This window comes from Taeniopygia guttata, chromosome 7 (genome assembly GCF_048771995.1).
Source record: "Taeniopygia guttata chromosome 7, bTaeGut7.mat, whole genome shotgun sequence".
NCBI classification, from domain to species: Eukaryota; Metazoa; Chordata; class Aves; order Passeriformes; family Estrildidae; genus Taeniopygia; species Taeniopygia guttata.
Genome location: NC_133032.1, coordinates 17,171,906 through 17,191,597, shown reverse-complemented (window position 1 = coordinate 17,191,597; position 19,692 = coordinate 17,171,906). Strand labels below are relative to the sequence as shown.

At 45.2% G+C, this 19,692-nt stretch overlaps 1 protein-coding gene across 2 annotated transcripts; it reads left to right on the top strand.

The window, feature by feature from the left end:
- Nucleotides 1–4,938: 4,938 nt before the first annotated feature.
- CHRNA1 (cholinergic receptor nicotinic alpha 1 subunit) lies at nt 4,939–18,815 on the top strand. Of its 2 annotated transcripts, XR_012056993.1 has the most exons (11): nt 4,939–5,099; nt 5,493–5,696; nt 7,463–7,608; nt 7,755–7,799; nt 8,229–8,338; nt 8,583–8,778; nt 9,394–9,631; nt 10,716–10,939; nt 12,160–12,399; nt 13,946–14,205; nt 17,272–18,815. XR_012056993.1 is itself a non-coding variant. In XM_072932265.1 (10 exons), exons 2-10 carry the CDS (start codon nt 5,642–5,644, stop codon nt 14,075–14,077), a joined length of 1,386 nt encoding a protein of 461 aa, XP_072788366.1. In that variant the 5' UTR covers nt 4,939–5,099; nt 5,493–5,641; the 3' UTR covers nt 14,078–14,353. The 2 variants fall into 2 exon arrangements, 1 of the variants encoding a protein (XP_072788366.1); XM_072932265.1 differs by lacking the exon at nt 17,272–18,815 and having other exon boundaries at nt 13,946–14,353.
- Nucleotides 18,816–19,692: the final 877 nt, after the last annotated feature.

Sequence of the window (19,692 nt, the reverse complement as noted above, 5' to 3'; positions counted from 1 at the left end):
CCCCAAAGGTAGGCACCCTGAGGCTCTCACAGAGTTACAGAGGTGTTCTCAGGATCACAAGAGTTGATCCTAGTTGCATTCACTGCAGGTGTGATGTGGGGTGGTTTAGAATGTCTGCCTTTCACCATGGCACCAGAGCCCCATGGGAAGCAGGTGACATCAGGATGGATTTATGCTTTCACTCCATAGCTGGGGTTATATGGGAATGTGCTGTGAGGTGCCCCATGTTTCAGGATTTATTTTGTATTTGGGAGTGATGACATTGCAGAAAGGTTGTAGTCAGTTATATCCTTGTGGGCAGCAATCAGAGAAGGGCCTGTGTCAATCTGTGCAGCAGCTTTAAGCATTAAAACAATCCTACATTGCCACTTCTTCTATCCACTGGCTGTTTAGTGGAGCACCCCTCAAAATGCCTTCAGGAAAACTCTGAACTATGGAATACTGGCCAAAATATGTCAGACCTCATGGGAGCTGAACAAGCAGCTTTTATGTGAAGCAAAACTTGAACAGTCTGCTCTGCAGTTACTCCAGTGGAGAATCCTCTGCCTTTAGAAACAGACAGATGTATCTAAAAAGGTAAATGTGAGCATCCAGAGAAATACTTCAGGCTAAATGCTCCTGTGCCCACTCGTGAAAGCCACTGTATGGAATTGGGGCAGGGATACAAAACGTGTATTTCCAGAAGTCAGATAATGCTGAGCTACTTTCTGCACTGGTAGTAACTCAGATATATACGTACAAATAGCATCTGAAGATGCACTTAAAATATAATAATGTCACTTCCAGAGGCAGACACTCCTAGGAGAGCACTTGGGTGCCTAACACCCATTTAAACTTTGCTTTGGTTGTCTCCACATCCTGCTGTCTCAGGATGCAGCAGAACTGGTTCCCAGCTTTGACATCTAGGTCACCCTTTCTGCCTAGTTTTACTATCAGACTTTTGTGTTTTGTGGACTTTTTGCAGCTGCAAAGAGAAAACTCATGGCTGATGATTACAGACAAAGTTCAGAACAAGTAGCAGCAGTGGTCTGTGTCAGATGAGTGCATTTTTCAGCTTGTGCTGAATAAATAAATAGAAGCATCAAGCAGAGTAGCTCAGGAGTCCTGCCATGCAGGAAAGTCTTCCTGAGGGGCTGGACCAGCAAAGCTGCTCCTCTGCTGTCCCCATCACTCTGGCATGGTTCACATAAGCTGCTGTGCTGACAGAGCAGCCCACAGGAGCAGGGCAGAGCAAACCTCACAGCTAATGGACTTGTCCTCTTTTGTTTCTTGTTTGGCTCTCCAGCATGATGCACCTTGGCCCCGGTGGTGAGCCTTATATTTGGATGGGAGCCTGAGCAGTAACCATGTCATGGATGTCAGCTGGAGTTAAGTTTGCCACTGCTCTATTCAGTAACTTTGTTCAGCTCCAGGACTGGTTTCCTGGCGTGTCCACAGCAAAAAGGCAGTGAGACACTGCAGCCTGCTTACTGATTCCTCAGACATTTTGTGGTTGCTCAGCTTGGGCCTGTCACCTCTCCTGATTCTGTTCTCAGTTATTCCTGTCTTAATTCTTGCTGCTTTGGGCATTGCCTTGCCCAAAGTGGGTAAATAAGACAAAGTGTCCTTTGTCTGAGAAGTGTGACCATGAAGGCCAGTGCCAGTTTAAAGGTGAGTAATGTCTCTTTTCACTTGTGTTAGATTAACCCTTGTTAATCTAAAAGACATCTAATGATGTCTTTTGTGGCTCTGGTTTCCCTGTTTGACTGGGGACCTTTTCTTTGTTCTTTCTTTCCAGAGTCAAGTTCTTATTTTCTTTCCAGAATCATCGTTCAGATTAGGTAACTGTGCACCATGTCTCTGCCATAATATGAAAGCTCTGTAATTGCAGAGGTTAAGATCTCCACTTTTGAGCAAGTTTTTGGTATTTTCAATTCCTTTGGGTGATGTAATAGAAAACAAAGAAAATATGTGCTGAAACCAAATTTGCTACAAACATCAGTGGGGATAAAACATATTTGTGGGTTGGTAGAGGTGTGTCCGAGTATGGAAAATTGCAACTTTGGATTTCTTGATTCGAGGAATTAAATCTTGTCTATCAATACGTTTTGACATGTATATCAATGCTCAGCATGTTCTTATGGGCACTGGAATAAACCGGGTAAGTACAGTACTCCAGCATCTCAAGACTGTCATTAACCCCTTGAATGAATTTCTTCCGGAAGATGTTTGCTCCCCGTTTTCTCTGGGCGGGGCAGTGCGCGGCTGCGCTCCCGTGTGCCGGCCCATCTCCTCATCCAGCTGTTTCCATCTGGCGGCCGTGGAGCCGGGCGGCCGGGCTCCAGCAGGAACGCGTGCCGTGGCTGCAACCGGGGCAATCTGGGAACAAACGCATGGCAAACTCACAAATGCTTGTCTGCCATCTGCCTTATTCACTGCTGCCATAACCTACTGTCGCCAACCATTTTCCTGATACAAAAATGCATTTAAAAAGTTATATACTGCATTTGAAAACTGAAGCGAAAACTGCTGGACAGAGCTATTATTTTCAAGCTTTCATTCCTTTAATTTCCCTGATGTACTATCTAACTTTTTTATTAGTTTTGCTCCTGCTTCTCACCACCTCCATCCTCCCACAGGCCCTGTCATCCGTGTGTCTGTTGGAGCCTCTGGAACCTGCTCTCTTCCATCGGGCTTTGCCTCTCTGCATGCAATTCTGTGACAAAAATTTCAGTTAAAATCTTGTATTCCTCACTCTGTCAAAAGCATGAGGAATTCTGCTCACCTTCCCCGTGTCTGTGCAGTGTCACTCTGCCAAAGCGATTTACCTGCGGGAGTATTGGTTCACAGCCGACTTGCTCTGGGCAGGAGCCCTTGCAGGGCTTGTTCCTCGTGCATGGATGGAAAGAGCAATGCCCTACACTGAGCAAGCAGCGAGTTTGCTGCTTTCCAATCGATCTGAATGAGGCTGGTCTGCCATTGCTACGGGGGTTAGTGGGTTTGTGTAGGATGGGGGAGGGGGCTCACAAAAACAAGCCGAAAAGCCTGGAGTCAAGATAGGTGTAAAAAGGGGTTTTTGTTTGGGAATGAAACATTTGTCAAAAAATTCACTGAATACTCTGAAGAAAAATACCCATCCCAGCAATTGATCTAATTCAGGCAGTCAGTGTAGCTCAGCCACTTCCCTTGCTTTTTCACCTTGGTCGTGATGGGTCACATTCCTTGTTGAACAACAACTTCTCTGTCCATATTTAACTGCAGTAGCTCAGGTTGCTTTGGGTTTTTTGTGAGTTAGAAGGCTTTGTGCCTCTGCCAGGGAATATTTCTCACAGCCAGGCTGTTGCTCCCCCAAGGCCTTCTCCAAATACCCTCTCCTTCCTCTTCCAACACGAGCGCTGACTCCCAGCCATGGGGGAGGCTGGCTCCAGGCTGGGGCGCTCGGCTCTGCTGCAAGAGAAACAGCAGAGAAACACCCCCTGGCTGGGGCTGCAGACTTGCTGGGGCCCCCCACTCTGCACCCTGCTGGCTCCAAGGGCTGCCAGGAGGGACAGACACCTCTGTTAGCCGAGAGCTGCCGTGGGCCAGAGTGTGGTAACACTGTCCCCCGTCCCTCTTGGAGCCAACCTGGCAGGGGTGGGCAGGAATGCTTTGGGACTCTGAGAGCATCCAGAGGGCCCTGGTCAGCATTCCCACAATGGCTCCATGCAATTGTATCTCCACGGCAGCTGCCTGGCCTGGGATAAAGGCTGGGAGCAGTCAGACGCGGGTTTGAAATAAGATCTCTGCAACAATGGGAGCTGCCAGCCAGGAACAAGGCCCGAGTTATGTAGATGGAGAGATTTTACTGGAGGATAAATGTAAATGCAGAGGCTGAATGCTTAGTGGAGGGGGGGTGGGTGAGGGAAAGTGATTAAAAAAATAATTAAAATAATAATAAAGGCATCCAGCATGAAACACCAAGCCAGCTGGCAGACAGCACAAAGGATATCAAGCAGAAATAGCAAATACATCTGGTGTCACCCAGAGGCAAAGCTAAGGAAGGTTTTTGTGGGGAACGTTTTCTGGAAAAGGGAATTTGGAACACTTTAAGAATGGTTGTGGCAGGAGACCCAGTGCCATGTCCTATCTCTACATGGCAGTTGCCTGAGAAAAATGCAAGAACACCATTAGCATTAGGCAATCTATTCCCAGGACACCACCCCAGAATCCTGAGGCTTGTGACTCTGGGACTTCAGTGACAGACTTCTCAGCGGGAGTGTGTGTGTGTGTGTGTGTGTGTGTACATTCAATAGTATGAAATTATTTAGCAGACTATTTTTTCTGAACACAGATAAACCTCCACAAACCTCCACCTCCCTGTGGCACCCATCTCCACTGCAGACATGCTCTGTGAAAAACTGTCTTGGTTAAGCTGGACAACTCTTAATTTTACATCAATGCCCTCTACTTTTTTGCATGGGGACAGCAAGTGAATCTAAATCTGCCTTCTCCAGACCATTTGGGATTTTACAGACCTTACCAAAGCTCTCTCTCTTGCTTTCAGACGGATGGTTCATGCTCTTTATCTGTTCCAGGTACAGAAGCAAATTTGCACTGTGGATGTTGTTGTCACTTTCTCCTGAGCCTCTTCCAAGTCTTTTGATGACCTGAACTGCAAAGAACATTCACAGATTTATAGTAGCTTCTTTCCTTTTTGCTTCATCTCCTGTCCTGGAAACTCATGGGCTTGCTTTTCTTATGGTGCTGAACACTTCACAGGACTATCTCTCTCAAGGTTTTGTTCCTGAGTGATATTGTTGAGCTCAGAGTAGATAATCGTGTATATATGAGGTAAATAGGTGTGTGTATATATATGTATGTGTGTCTATATATAAATTCTCCACAGTTTCTTATTTTCTTTGCTAGCCTGAATGACTATTATTACCAAACACATCACTTTTCTCTCCTTTCTAGGTGATTTATGGCAATAAAGAGCAAGCACTACAGAAATCCACTGGATCTGCCCTGCTGTAGAAACAAACCAGTCATGTTTCTACCGCTTGACTTTCTCAGTTCACTAAGTATACAGGTGGCAGCAGGAGGCTGGGGTGTCTTCTCTTAGTTACTTAATAGCTTTCAAGGTGAGGACTCTGCCAGGAAGTCCTGGTAGACTCAAGGAGATGGATCTCTGCTGAACATATGTTTACTTCTCCAAAGCTTTCCCATGCCTCTGTGAAGCCAAGGGAGCAGCCTCCTTCCAGCATGCTGTCTGTACACTGAATCAGAAATAAGTGACTGTGCTCTGTTTTGTTTCAGAGAAACAAAACTTTAAACCTGGTGAGTTGCTCTATTCACAAAAAGTTTCTGAGATCTCACCAAGATGTTCAGTTACTTACAGATAATTCTTCCTTAGTTTATTTGTGTGTGTCTCTGTTTATTAAGCCACTGATCACATTGATACTTAGAAAAAAAATGACCTCTGTAAACTGCAGAAGATATTTGATGGGTGAAACACACTGTGCTCCTGTTTCCAGCCCGGTGGTGCAGTGGCCCTCAGCTGTCATTCCCAGAACAGGTGCTGTAAATCAATACCCTGGTGGATATATTCTGGCAGCACCCTGGTGAGGCAGCACAGCCCCCTCTGAAGAGACCTCAGAAGTGCTTTGTGCGTGCCTCCATCGGTATGAGTGAGAGGATGATGAAGGTCCATTGTGTACTACTCCTCCTCATCTCCTCAGGTAAGGTGTTCCAGCCATTGCCTTGAAGGGGGGTTGTCTCCTCCCAGAGCATGTGGGACCATGGCTTTGCATACACATCAGCATGAGTGAGTATGTGTTCCAGGAGCAGCCTGTCCTGCTGGTAAGGTTTTATGAACACACCTAATCATTTAAAAGAAAGCTTTGGAGTGTGTTAGTAGCAGCTCAGATATTTGTAATTTCAGGCACCAGATATTTTGAGCGGAGAATTTTGTGTTTAATTGTTTTTCTCTCTGCAATCTTTTTTTCATGCTCCCATTTGCCTTAGTGCTACATGTATTTCAAAATATGTGAAAGGATCTAGTAAGCATGACTTGGAATGTGAAAAATCATTACAAGAAGTTTCATTAAGTTGTGGGGTAACTGACAAGGAGGTAGAATTGATTGGCAGCTGCATGTGTTGTACTGAGCTAATTCTTTTTAAACTGTCCCTTAAAAGAATAAATATTTGTCATCCTAAAAGCTTTTCAGAAAATTCAAGCAGTATACTAAATTCTTACCAAGCTACACCAGAAGGGAGCAAATGTGAAAGGATTTCAATTGCATTAATAAAGCATAGAGCTTCAATTAGATGTGATGCTGTAATCATAACTTAAAAATTGGAAGATGCCTCCTGCCTACCCTCGTTCAGCCTCCTGGCAGAGGAAGAAACCAGTGTCTGTCTGCAACAGACAGCTTTTCTGATTGGCATCCAAGTATTTTAATATAATCTCATGGCAGGACAAGGCCAAGGTAGAATCCTTGGCAATCTCAACTCAGCTGTGTAAAAGAAGTTGATGAAAAGTCAGTTAGGAAACCAGCAGAAATCCCAGCTTAGGCTGGAGTCAGCAGCAAAATTCTTGTTGACTTCTGTCGCCCAGGATTCAACAGAGAGGGGGAGATAAGGGTGCAATCTGCCAAAAATGTTTGCTGTGAGGCTCAGCTGTTCTATTCCCTCTCACTACCTTTAAGAGGGGACACATATAAAAACATCCCCAAGCACCCCTCCCATTTGCTTTCCTCCCTGTAACAGTGAAGCAGCTACAATCTGAGGACATCATGTGCTTGCTTCTTGTGCCACAGGCTCTCTGGGAGCAGGGCCCGTCTGTTTTCCAGTGCCCTTGCTTCCTGGCAGTGCCGTGCCATGCACAGGCACTGAGTGCTCCACTGGAACAGGGATGCTCCCTGCCATTTTCACTTGTGAAATTTTTCTTTCAAGGCTCTTTGGTACAGCATAGCCAAGTCATGCTGGGCAGCCTGTGGGCAGAGCTGTCCATGGACCTACCCCACAGAGTGAGTGGTTTCCTTCTCTCACCACCTGCGCAACCCGAGCAATTCCTACTGTAGAGAGGAGCTCTTGTTCCACTTAGATTAAGGATGCGAGGAGTGGGGATGGTGATGCCTTCTCCATGCCCGCTGTGCTTGGCCCTTTCATGTCAGTGTCACAGAAGGTCTCTGGAATTGAAGGTGGAAAAGGCGACATTAGAAATCCCTGAGACTGGACATTTTCTGTGTTTAACTGCCCATAAGTACTGCATGTTAGCACAGTTTCATGCTGGAAAACCCCTGAAGTTCAGTCTGAAATTCATGTTCCTGCCTATTTGGATTTGTTCATCTCCTGGCTGGAGGCCATTGTCACAGGGAGGACTTGGTGTTATCCCCCCACCAGCAGCGTGCCTGGCAGCATTTCCTGCATGCCAGCCTCAGACTGACGGTGCTGTGCCTGTCCCCTGCCCCTTCTGACCGGTGCCACCCCTGCTGTTCTGCAGCTGGGCTGGCCCGGGGCTATGAGGACGAGACTCGCCTGGTGGAGGACCTGTTCAGTAACTACAACAAGGTGGTGCGGCCCGTGGAGGACCATCGGGACGCCGTCGTTGTCACCGTGGGGCTGCAGCTCATCCAGCTCATCAGCGTGGTACGGCACGAACGCGGGGAGTGCTGAGCCACTGGCTCATGTGATAGTGCCAAATGGTGTTGTTTTTCTAAGGAAATCATTTTTATCCTTTCATCCTGATGCTTGCTGATACTGCCTTCTTTTTTTTTTTTCTCCTTTTTTTTAAGGATGAAGTAAATCAGATTGTGACAACCAACGTACGATTGAAACAGGTAACTCTAAATAGTCTTAACCATTTCATCTAATTCAAATGAATGCACTCAACACAGTCAGGCATTGACTACACTCTCATACCTTCGGGAGCAGCTTGGAGAGGTAGGTCAGATAGCAGAGCATTTCTTCTTACTGAGATCTGAAAAATGAAGTGGTAGACACTAAGAGTCTTAAGAAAAGCATTTGGGGTTGTATTTCAAACAGTAGGCTTCTGATAGCTTTGTATTCTTTTCTTTTGGGGTTTTGGGGCTTTTTAAATAAGCTTCTTAAACCAACTGTAAGTTAATGTAAAAAATGATCTGGGGGTCCCACTCCCATATGTTTATGCGTACCTGTATGTCCCAAAGCGAGGGAGGAACTGTTTCTGAGAAGTATTCTAACCCCAGTGTTGGGCAAGGCTCTCAGGGGCTGAAATCTTCCCTTTTTAGCAATGGACAGACGTCAACCTCAGATGGAATCCAGATGACTACGGTGGTGTAAAAAAAATCCGCATCCCCTCAGATGATATCTGGCGGCCAGACCTTGTTCTTTACAACAAGTAAGGGGTGCCAGCTGCTGAGGGAGGCAGGGAGGGATGAAGCAGGGAGGAGCTCTGCCTTGTGGCACCACTCTGGTGGGACAGTTTTCCCATGACATCTGTTCCAGTGGGTACAATTCCTCAGGGTAAGCTTCTCCAGGAGCAGGCACTGGGGAGTCATTTGACCCCCAGCCAGAGAAATCCTTTTGTGACTCTGCTGATTATCCTGCCCATATTGCATTTAATGTCCTTGTTCCTTCTGCAGTGCAGATGGTGATTTTGCCATTGTAAAATACACCAAAGTCCTCCTGGAGCACACAGGTCTGATCACCTGGACACCACCAGCTATTTTTAAGAGTTACTGTGAAATTATAGTCACGCACTTCCCATTTGACCAGCAGAACTGCAGTATGAAGTTGGGAACTTGGACATACGATGGTACAATGGTTGTTATTAACCCGGTAAGTGAGGAGTTTGTAATTGGGAAAAGCAGCAAAGACCTGCATGTGTTTTTAAGAGAAATCTCAGATTTAGAATGGAATATGACCTAGTTTTGACTGGAAAAACAAGCAGACTCTACCTGCAAAACAGAAAATTTTCTTTTGTAGATCTAGCACAAGATTTCCTTGTTTGGCTCCTAAATTCTGCGTACATATTATCCCAGTGCCCTAACAGTCTCCTATCTGTCCTCTGGCAGCTTTGCACCACTTTTTATGGTGCTGCCTGTTCTGCTTCTGTTTGTTTTCTCGGGTTTAGGGTTTTTTTGAGGGGTTATATTTTCTCTGCTCATGACTTTCCATTGCCAAAAACTACTTCCCTGTCCCCTCAGGTATGTCTCCTATCTGTAATATTTTTTCAGTCTACTATCCCTGACAGTTTCTGTAAAATATTTAGTTGAATGCTGTGTAGAGGCTGGTATTCTAAGGAAAAATTACATAGACGAGAGCTGTTTACTCACCAAAAAAACTCCATAAAGTGCATGAGTTATTTGGAATCCTGTTCCTGTGCCAAACCTAAGTTTTGATTTGGTTCAGAATTCCTGGTATTAAGAATTTGTTTGGGTGTTTTGCTGCCAGGAGAGCGATCGCCCTGATCTGAGTAACTTCATGGAGAGTGGGGAGTGGGTGATGAAGGATTACCGAGGCTGGAAGCACTGGGTTTACTACGCTTGCTGCCCTGACACCCCTTACCTGGACATCACCTACCACTTCCTCATGCAACGCCTGCCTCTCTACTTCATTGTGAACGTCATCATCCCCTGCCTGCTCTTCTCCTTTTTAACAGGGTTAGTTTTTTACCTACCCACAGATTCAGGTATGTAACTTTATTCATACTACTTCCATAGATATTGCTCTTCTAAGAAGTTCCTAAGAAATTCCCAGTATTTGAAACCAACTTGAAGGCCAGTGCATACTAAAACTGGACATTTCCACTGGAAGTAATGGCCTTAAATATTCTGCAAAGAAAGGATAAGTGCTGAAAACTGAAATTGTTGAAATAAATAAATTGGAGCGCTTTCCCATAGAAATTGCTGACAACCTATCCAGTTAACTTCTGCAAACTAAAGATTTAGCTGGATAATTTTTATGTTTTGCCATAGGCAGTCAGTGTGTTAGTGCATCCTGCAGTAAATGAGCACACAGGGGTGACAGAGGCCCTTCTGCACCATGTCAGAGCAGAGAGTTTATTACCTGCTCACACACACATTACCTTGTGTGACACAGAGTAATCCTGACCTGTTCTGGCCTCCTTTGTCTCTGCTGAGCCACTCATGCACCCTGCAACCATTGCTCTCCTTCATTCCTTTACCCTTTTGTCAGGTGTTCATACTGCTTAATTGCAGTGTGAGGCCCTTCTTATTAAATACTTGATGAATTTTTTGAGTGGAAAACTTTCTACAAAGTTGAACTGTATTTTAAAAAATGTGTGAATAATGTTTTATAATTAATTTTTGACACCCTCCACATGCAAGGAGATCTCACATAGCAACTGACCTGATGTCAGATGTGATTTTAGTCTGCTCTCTCAGCCCAGAGACAGAGAATAAGAGAAGCAAACCCTCAGGAGGCTGTAGAGCAAGCACTAATCAGGTGTATCTGCTGCACTGTTCAAAATGCAGAGCCTACAAAATGCTCCCTAGCAAGGTAAAATATTCAGCACCCACACTTCAGTCTGGTTATTCCTGGTAATTCCCACCTTAGTGCTGGAGCTGATGCTGTTAGGCTCTTAGGTTTGCCCAGCCTACTTGCTGCTTTGGATGCTGGCAGAGGTGATAGCACTGCAAATGCACACAGATGTTTGTGTGAACAGCCCTCACCCACATCCTGCTTCTCAAATAAATGCTCTCTGTACTGAATGATAGGAGCAGCAATGATTTTGGGGGGCTTTTTTCTGATAGGTGAGAAAATGACCCTCAGCATCTCTGTCCTGCTGTCTTTGACTGTGTTCCTGCTGGTCATCGTGGAGCTGATTCCCTCCACCTCCAGCGCAGTGCCTCTGATTGGCAAGTACATGCTGTTTACCATGGTGTTTGTCATCGCCTCGATCATCATCACCGTCATCGTCATCAACACCCACCACCGCTCCCCGAGCACGCACACCATGCCCCACTGGGTCAGGAAGGTGAGCTCTGTGCCTTGGTACACTTGCTGGTTTCCACCAAATGCTTCATATTTTATTGGCAGGTTTTCTCATAAAAGTCAAAAAGAATTGGGGAGGTAAATGCATCATGTTAAAGGTCTCTAGGTACAAGAGCCAGTGACTACTTAGCTGTGTGTAAAGTCAGCAAGATTGCTAAAGTGCTCCTTTAAGTAACAGAATTGTCCACTGGGGTAGAGTCTTGCAAGGAACAGATGAGACAAAACATGGACAGCTAAAAGTAGGGAACGGGAAAAGAAAATGTCCATCTGGACACGGATTACATATCCTGGTCTAATCCTCCATTTGACTGCAAGGCACTGCTGCCTGCCAGTGACCAGCCACCAGCCTGCACAAGTGCAGAGCACAAAGGCCACTGGAAATACCTGACTTCAGCATCCCATTTTGCAAAAGATGGTTTAGCAACAGCTAGAAAAATCTTCTCTGAACTTTTCCAGCATACAGTTTTTCTGCAGCCCTTGGGAGATCCTTGCACAGGAATCTAAATGGTAATCATAAGACGTAGAAAAAATTGAAGTTCTTTGCCAGGGAGACAGAATCAAAGATCATCTGATTTATTCAGTAATCCTTGCTGTTTTGGAGCCTGCCTGGGTTCATGCTAAACCATGACACTAAAGGAGGTTTTTCTGTGTATTTCTACTTATGCTTTTAAGGTTACAGCTTATATCAGATTCCCTCTGCAGCACAAAGAACTCCTGCAGAAGGGAAATCTCAACAGGAAATGCTCCATGTGCTTAACATTGCTCTGGCATCAAGTCTCTTACTGTAAACCTTATATGCCTGTATAGCAAGCATTCAAAATATAGCAAAATCAAACCTAAGTAGCCAAAAGAGTTTCTTTGTAGTCCATTCTTCAATCGGATTTGTAGGCAATATGTTTCAAGTTAGATGGGATGGCTGGAGCTCTGTCAGCTCGTGCTAGCTGAGGATCTGCTCTGCAGCATCACTCCCTACCTCATGTGTGGATGTTGGGTGTGGGGCAGGGGATGGCTGTCAGAAAACGTGATGGCTGCAGGCCTGTGGTGTGGATGTCAGACAGTGTGATGGCTGCGGGCTGACAAAAGCCCCAGTGTAACCAAGGAAGCGATCTGGGAGGGGAGAGGCTTGTCTTTGTCCAGCACACAGCTGCAGCTGTAACACAGCCCCACAGACCAGCAACTGGTATCTTCTCCCTTTGTTTTCAGATCTTTATTGACACAATCCCAAACGTCATGTTTTTCTCTACAATGAAACGACCATCAAGAGACAAACAAGACAAAAATATTTTTGCGGAAGATATTGACATTTCTGACATTTCTGGAAAGTCAGGTTCTATGCCTGTCAACTTCTACTCCCCGCTTACCAAAAATCCAGACGTGAAAAACGCTATAGAGGGAATCAAATACATTGCAGAAACTATGAAATCGGACCAAGAAGCCAGTAATGTAAGACTTTTTTTGGTGCATTATTCATTTCTAGGTTTCAAGTTGCTACATCTTACTTTTTTGGCAAAATATCCCTGCCTTACAAAAACACTCCAAGCTGTGGTTTGGCTCTAGCAGTGGACAGTCCTCTCCCCTTAATGGAGTCAACAAGGAGCAGCAAATACTTGTCACAGAAGTGAATTGAATATTGGCTTCCCAAAATAATAGAAAAGGAAAAAGTGTCAGTGCTAAGGTTTTCTTATGTGATATGTGAATCCATAGAGATGGGGTGTCTGTGAGTAAGAAACCAGTTTCAAGAACTGTAAGCAAGTTCCAAAACACTTTTCTTCTGTCTCCCACTCAGGCATCTTGCCCTAGTAAGATTCTGCTGCTTTTGAAAACCCAGGAAGGAAGGCAAACTCCAAAAGACTAGTAGTGTTATCTGAGAAGTGTTAAAAGTAACTTACAAATGTTATTTCCAATTTTGATAAGGTTTTGTTTTATTCCTGAATACAAGTAGTCCCTCCAAATGAAGTATGTCATGAGCCACTCTGATTCCTGACTTTTTCCACATTGCAAGCCAAAGGAAGGATAAAAGCATATAGAGTCACACATGGCAGCGTTCCCTAGGAAAACCTAGCTCTGCCTCCTTCTAGCACATTCAGTACAATTAACCCCTCTTTTATTTCAGCTTTCACAGCTCACACAGCTTTTGCAGGGGTAATTCAGTCCTGGTATTTCACCTTCCAAAGTGGTCACAGACTTCTCCTGTTGGGCTGTAGGCTAGTCTGAAGACAGGGGAGCTCTCTGAGAAACTATTTTGACCCACTCTCTTGAAAAAGAGGTGCTTACTTCTTACTGACAGGATTTACACCACGGTGTTTTTTCCTGTGAACAAATTCTTGGAGCATGTGAGATGGCTCTGGCTGTAGTCTCATGTTCCCCGTGACTCCTCTGCCTCTCTGCAGACAAATTGTTGTCTTCAGCAGGGTTGGCATGGCTTCAACATCTCTGGGCTTCACTTCCTCCTTGGCTCACAAGGAGGGTCTTCAGGTTACCAGCAAATGCCCCCTTCGGAAGTGGAGCCCAGCTGTTTGTGTCATCTGGGCACTATTGATATATCACTTCCAGGGGATTTCAAAAGACATGTTCCCTAAATAAATGGAAAGCAGGGATTAGGTTTAAATTAATAGGAATTGCCTAGATAACCCATGAGAACAAAAAAGCAACGGGAAAACAAAAGTCATTTGGGTCAAACTAAGCATTTTGCTTTCAAGATTTTAAACTCTCAGAAGCAACAGTTGGCCTAACAATTAAGTTTTCAATATTTTTTTTAAATGAAATTGTTCAGGGTTTTTGGTTAGTTTAGTGTTGAAACTTGTATGTCTAGGTTGCTTAGGCTTTCTTAACCACTGACCTGCTTTTGAGAAGAACATGAGTATTTTTTACATAGCAATAATGGCACTTAGGGAAGAGTCTTCCCCTTGTTCAAGACAGTAAATTACAAGAATGCTGTAACAAACAGGGCTCTGCAGAGATTTTACTATCTCCTTTGTTTCTTTCCCAGGCTGCAGAAGAATGGAAGTTTGTTGCAATGGTGCTTGATCATCTCCTCCTTGGCATATTTATGCTAGTTTGTTTTATAGGAACATTAGCTGTATTTGCTGGTCGCCTTATTGAATTAAATCAGCAAGGATGAATGTCAGATGGAAACTATTTGCTACCCTGAACATCTGAAAGCATCCTAACCATCAAAATCTGGCCAGTCTCTGAAAGGTTCACTGACAGGAATCAGTAACAGCTGGGAAAGAACAAGGATAATAAAATGTAAGGCTCCATACGTCACACTTCTGAGCTGCTACTCAGTAGCATTTAATTGCAGAAAGAAACACTTGCATTACTGGTAAACTTGAATGGCTGTCAGCCAAGTTTTGATCAATTTCACCCTTTATTAAAAATGTTAATGTATTAATAAGACTGTCTGAGTTTATAAGCAACACATACTATTCTAGTGAAGTCATTAGCAGTGTAATAAGCTTTAGCTGAGCTGTAAATCTGTATCCAACTTTGGCATTCAAGACGGTTTTAATATCTGCTCTGTGGCTTTTGTATTAGCAAGGTCACTCCTCTGATAAAACTAGATAGAAATATCTTGAGCTCCATGCTTAAGCACTTGATTTTCGGTGTGCAGCAGAGGGCGAGAGCCAGCCCGGCTCCGCCGGGGCGGTGCGGGCTCAGCCGTGCGGGACCGGCCCGCAGCGCTCCTCCCGCCTCAGCCCCGCCCCGGCCCCGCTCAAAAGTTGAGCAGCAGCTCGCTCTGCTGGCTAAAGCAAAGCAGTGCTGCCTCTGCCCAGCACCGCCAGGCTTTGTTTACTCCACATTCGACGGAAGCAAGAAGCCTCTCTGCGTTCAAGTAATGCCGTGCGGCCATACCAGCAGCGCTGCCTCTTCTTCTCAAAAATAAATAAGGATAGGTGGGGCAGCTGCGACAAGTTACTCATCTTTTCCAGCTGGTTGGCCAAGCCAACAGCACTACTTTGCTAACAGCTGTAAACAATTTGCTGTGAGTTTAGTAAAATAATTCGTGTTATGTTAAAACGTGTCATGCCTGCAGAGGACAGGCATTTGAGGCACTATAGGGAAAATGAGGCACTTGGGCAACGCTCCCAGCATTGCGTAGTGTTTGCTGGACAATGTTTTGGTGAGCTGCAGTCCTAAGCAAACAGTTTGTCTGGGGTGATAGATCACTTGTAGCACTCTGCTCCACTCTTACGGTTTAAAGGATGGTAATCTTTGCCTCCCTGGATGATCATTAACCCTGTGAGCCAAGGCCGAAGATGTATTGCTGGGAGCCACCTCTGCTGACAGAGGGAATGTGCACCGCAGCTGACTTTATCTCCGGTGGGAGTTCCCAGCTCCCAGCCCTGGGGGGAGTCAGCAGCTCCCTGCTCACTCTGAGCTAAGCTGCACACTAACGGTGCCTCGAACTTGAGAGCCTCTGACTGGGACCGAAATTGACAGAACAATCCTCTTAGAGCAGCATGTGATTGAATCTTAGCATTAAAAATAAACATCAAGTAACAAGATTCATGGTGAGCATCCACAGTATCTTTGTTCCGTTTCCCCAAGGCAGAGCTGAGTCGTGGCCTCCAAATTCCCCCTATTTGTGTGCCAGAGTAAATGTGTGCACGAGTGTGTCTGCCTGCCTGCTTCTCCAGCTCTCCTTATACACAGCTAGGTACCAGTGCTTTCCTTCCACTTCCTCAGAAAAAGGTTTGAAACTATTTATTCAAAAATTTTCATCTGTGATGGTTTGACCTGTTTTATAGGCACAGCAAATCTTCTGCCTTTCTGTCACTTTGACAATTGATGAACCAGTTGTGTCTCAAAAGATGTGACAGCAAGCAAAAATAAATGCTAACAACTTCCCTTCTTAGGTTGCGGATTCTGGGCATTGTACTCTGACTCTCCAAACAGGGTTCTCCAAGCATCAAATAAGCATGTTTGGGGTTTTTTTATTGGTGGTTTTGTTTTGTTTTGTTTTGCTTCGCTTTGCTTTGAATACTTGGACTGTACCAGCCTATATTTTCTCTTCCCAGATCACCTTTATGATACATCTTTCTTGCATACCACTTGTATACCACTAAGATCCCCTGTTACCAGTATCCATCCACTGACAGGATACCCTTACCTACCTGCAGACTACCTCTTCTCTACTGCTACTCTCCCTTCAATGTCAGCCCCTGCTAAAATTGTAGCTTAGGAGGTTGTAAATCTTCTGTCTCAGTCACAGTCACAGAAAATCTGCTGTACACGTATGAGTATGTATAGCCTAATGAGCTCTCATTTACAGCTCTGTAGCCCCCCCTTGCAACCTTAACGCTAAACACTCCTCTCTCCTACATGGGTTGAATCAGCAGCCCCAGGGAGACGACCCTGGATAATACTTTGCAACCCACGCATGCATCTCTGCTGCCTCGTTGCCTTAAACAGGCATATTTCAGCCTGGAGCTTCAACTAACTAATCTCATGATAAGCAAAGCAAGAAACAAGCATCACACACACTCATTGTTAAATTTCTCTAATAAGTATAAAAAATTATGACATGAAAAGATCATGGTGCTGAAGTAAGCAGACCTCATTTAAATGAATGCAGACCAGGGGCATCTGGGTGGGAAGGTGTTGCTTTTGTACCTGGAGCAGTTGACTGCTATCTTCTTGCTACTAAAGCTGCTTTTATTCACTTTGAGCTTGTTGATAACACCATATTTATGTCCTTAGTAGAATAGCTTCCTGGAATGACTCCATCTTTTTCAGTTTGATTCTCTTTCCAGTTTTCAAACCATTTGGCAGTTAACTTTCCCCTTCCCATCCATTTAGCTGACTTTAGCTACTCTCTACTGTGCCATGGATATGTTACTCCCAGAGATTCAGTCACTCCCAAATCTCTTTCCTCTTTGGCACTTGTGATCTTCAGGAGACCTGACTCTTCTGAGAAGGTTATTTGAATTTTCACAGTCCCTTATCTCGTACCAGCTCCAAAGGAGCAGTTTCACCTCTGCAGGAGTCCGTAATCAGAACAGGCTGCTGCTCTCCATCCTCACCAGACAGCTGAGCTGAACTTGGTGTCCTTATTCTGTCTCTTCAGCCAGCTGGATCTCAGCTTTGTAAAATGTAGTTGAGCTGATCAAGACAGAGAACAGAAAATGACACTCACTGAACTCCAAGCACTTGACTATGAGCTTGTGTATGCCAGGTGTGATCATTCATCTGCCACCAGTGCTTGGGTCCCACAGACTCCCTCAGTTTGAGAGTTTTTTTAAAAATCAAGTTCTTGTTTCAGGCGATTGCAAGACAGTTTAAGTACTCTTTTTTTTTTTTTTTTTTCTCCAGGATATAAGTTGCTGCCAACCTCCTTGCTGTGGCAGTCTCCCCAGAGAAGTGTGAAAGCAGTGTGAGTTTCAACAGCGTGCTGACTCAGCAGTTCCTGTTTCCACAGCTGAGGCAAGCCACAGCGGGTAGGGACAGCAGGGCAATAGAGAATGTGTAACACAGCACCCAGATAAGTGCATAAACACTGCACTGCTGCTGGAGAAAGGGAGCACGTTACCTCCCTGAAAGGTTTGTTCTCTGGTACGGTGACAGGCAAGATAGCACTTTTAAAGTCACCGATAGTTTAGCACATCAGAAATGTTTTTGAGTTTGAGCACGTCTAGAAGGTTGCTGTCCTTGGCTCCAGTCACAAGACCTCACATTTTCATATGTTTACTAGTACTAGATAAATTCTAGCACAGCCTCCAGGCCCCTAGGCATGCTGCTGGCTGTAAATTACCTCTCTCTTTGTTTTCTTAAAAATTGTGAAACTGATACAAAGTCTCCCAAGCTTCTGTCACCTGAAGGTTGCACAGAAACTGACTCCTAACAAAGCTCTGGAGTAATCGTCTCTTCCTGGAATTCAAACCCCAAATACAGAAAAGGCAATCGTGCACTGCCTTGTAAAAGATTCTCTAAAATAATCGTACTTCAGTCCCTGTTAAAGTCTAAGCGACTGACACAGCTATGGAAAAGAGCCAACCTGTAGGCAAGCATTTCCATGCTCACTGTGAGAGCCATGATGAGTCCTGCTGGCTGCAGGTGGGTTATCTACAGCAAGGACAGGACAACTTCACTTGTTACCATGCAACAGGCCAGCCTGACCAGCAGGCAGAAGTCCAAAGGAGTTTGTAGGCTACTGCATCACAGTGATGATGGATCACTCAGTGGATTTCCCCCAAAGGGACAGTTTTTCCTAGCAAGGGTTGTCACCATTTCCTGTCATCCCAGCACAGATCTCCAACGGCAGCACATCTTCCCAACTTCCAAAAGCTGAGCAGATCTGCACAAGTGTTTGCTATTTATCCCATATGGAGCCTGGATTAAACACATTACATGGTATTTCCCCAGCAGGTAGACAAGATGAAGCTGTTTGCCTCTACGTGACTTTTCAGCTAACCAATGACCCAAATGCAGTTTGCTATGATGAGGAACCTCATGTGGATTTGTGACCCTCTTTAGAGCGCTTTGGGAGTGTAAAGAGAGTAAACACAGAGTACCTGCAGTTTTACTATTTTTGAGCACTGAAATTTTTGCTTGCCAAGCTAATCTACATTGGATGTATGGGTCAGAAAAGGGTACACATAAAAAATTGTACCAGTTTTTGTGTTTTCTTGTAATGCTCCAAGCATACACAGAAATAGAGAAATGACCTACATAAAAGCCTGGCAAGGTTTCCAGCCTTCCACTGAAGACAGCACAGTAATGCCATTGCTCTTATGACAGCACGTCTCACCATAAAGCTGTGCCTTCAGGCAACAGCTCATCTGAGGAAAACATGAAAGTAAGTTGCAGCAGGTTAACTTAGAATACAGGTTACTCAGTCTTTGACCTTGCTGGGACGTGTTGCTACAAGTGAATCAAGAGCATATTTCAGTTCTTCAGGACACCTGTCACTAACATTTTTATTTTAGATAACAGTGTTATATAGCCGATGGGCTGGACAATGTCTACACATGGAGTAAACAGAAACCATCTGAACACCTCCAAGATGTGAAATCCTGTGGAGACAAAAGCACGTGAGATCAATGTTGGCTCAAATAGACACTTGGGACACAGTTCTTGCACTTCAAACTTTGCTCCTATCTGCACAAGCTACTCCATTACATATACTTGGGCATTTTTCCATCCAAAACCTCAGTGTTGGACATAAAAACATTAACATAAATTTTGTTTCTAGAAAACTTAGTCAAGCTGAGGGGGGAAAGGGAACAGAATCTACTGCTTGCCTGGCAAAGCAATCTCTGCATGAGTTAATTGAGGAATGAAACACAAATACCTTCTGAGGCATCCTGCAGAGATGGGTAATTGACCTACCCACATTTCAGTATACTGCAAACCTTAACAGGGAAAAAGCAAGCATCTTTTCCCCACTGTTTAATTACGTTTCTACTCTACCGTGTGTCTCAGCCCGGTGCCTTGCTACTCCCCAGGCGCCCCTAGCCCTTCCCCGCTGGCTGCCATCAAGGCCATGGAGGCAGGTAGGGCAGCACAGCGTGTTGAGCGCTCTGTGGGCAAAGGGAACCCCGGGAGCCGGGCCGAGAGGAGCGGGGGCTGTGCCGAGGGCCGGCAGGGCGGGGGGCACGGAGAGCAGAGCTGCCCCTTTGCTGAGGGCATGGCCGGGGAGGCTGCGAACGGGATGTGTCCTCGGCAGAGCCACGCAGCTCAGGCCGCTGGCACCTGGGGACCCGAACCCATCTCCCTGTCAGGGGGCTCTCCGTA

Excerpts from the sequence above, each read along its gene's own strand:
- CHRNA1 (XM_072932265.1), top strand. The coding sequence starts at position 5,642 with ATGAGTGAGAGGATGATGAAGGTCCATTGTGTACTACTCCTCCTCATC. Across the intron at positions 7,609-7,754 it reads TCATCCAGCTCATCAGCGTG|GATGAAGTAAATCAGATTGT; the intron begins GTACGGCACGAA and ends CTTTTTTTTAAG. Across the intron at positions 12,400-13,945 it reads CGGACCAAGAAGCCAGTAAT|GCTGCAGAAGAATGGAAGTT; the intron begins GTAAGACTTTTT and ends TTTCTTTCCCAG.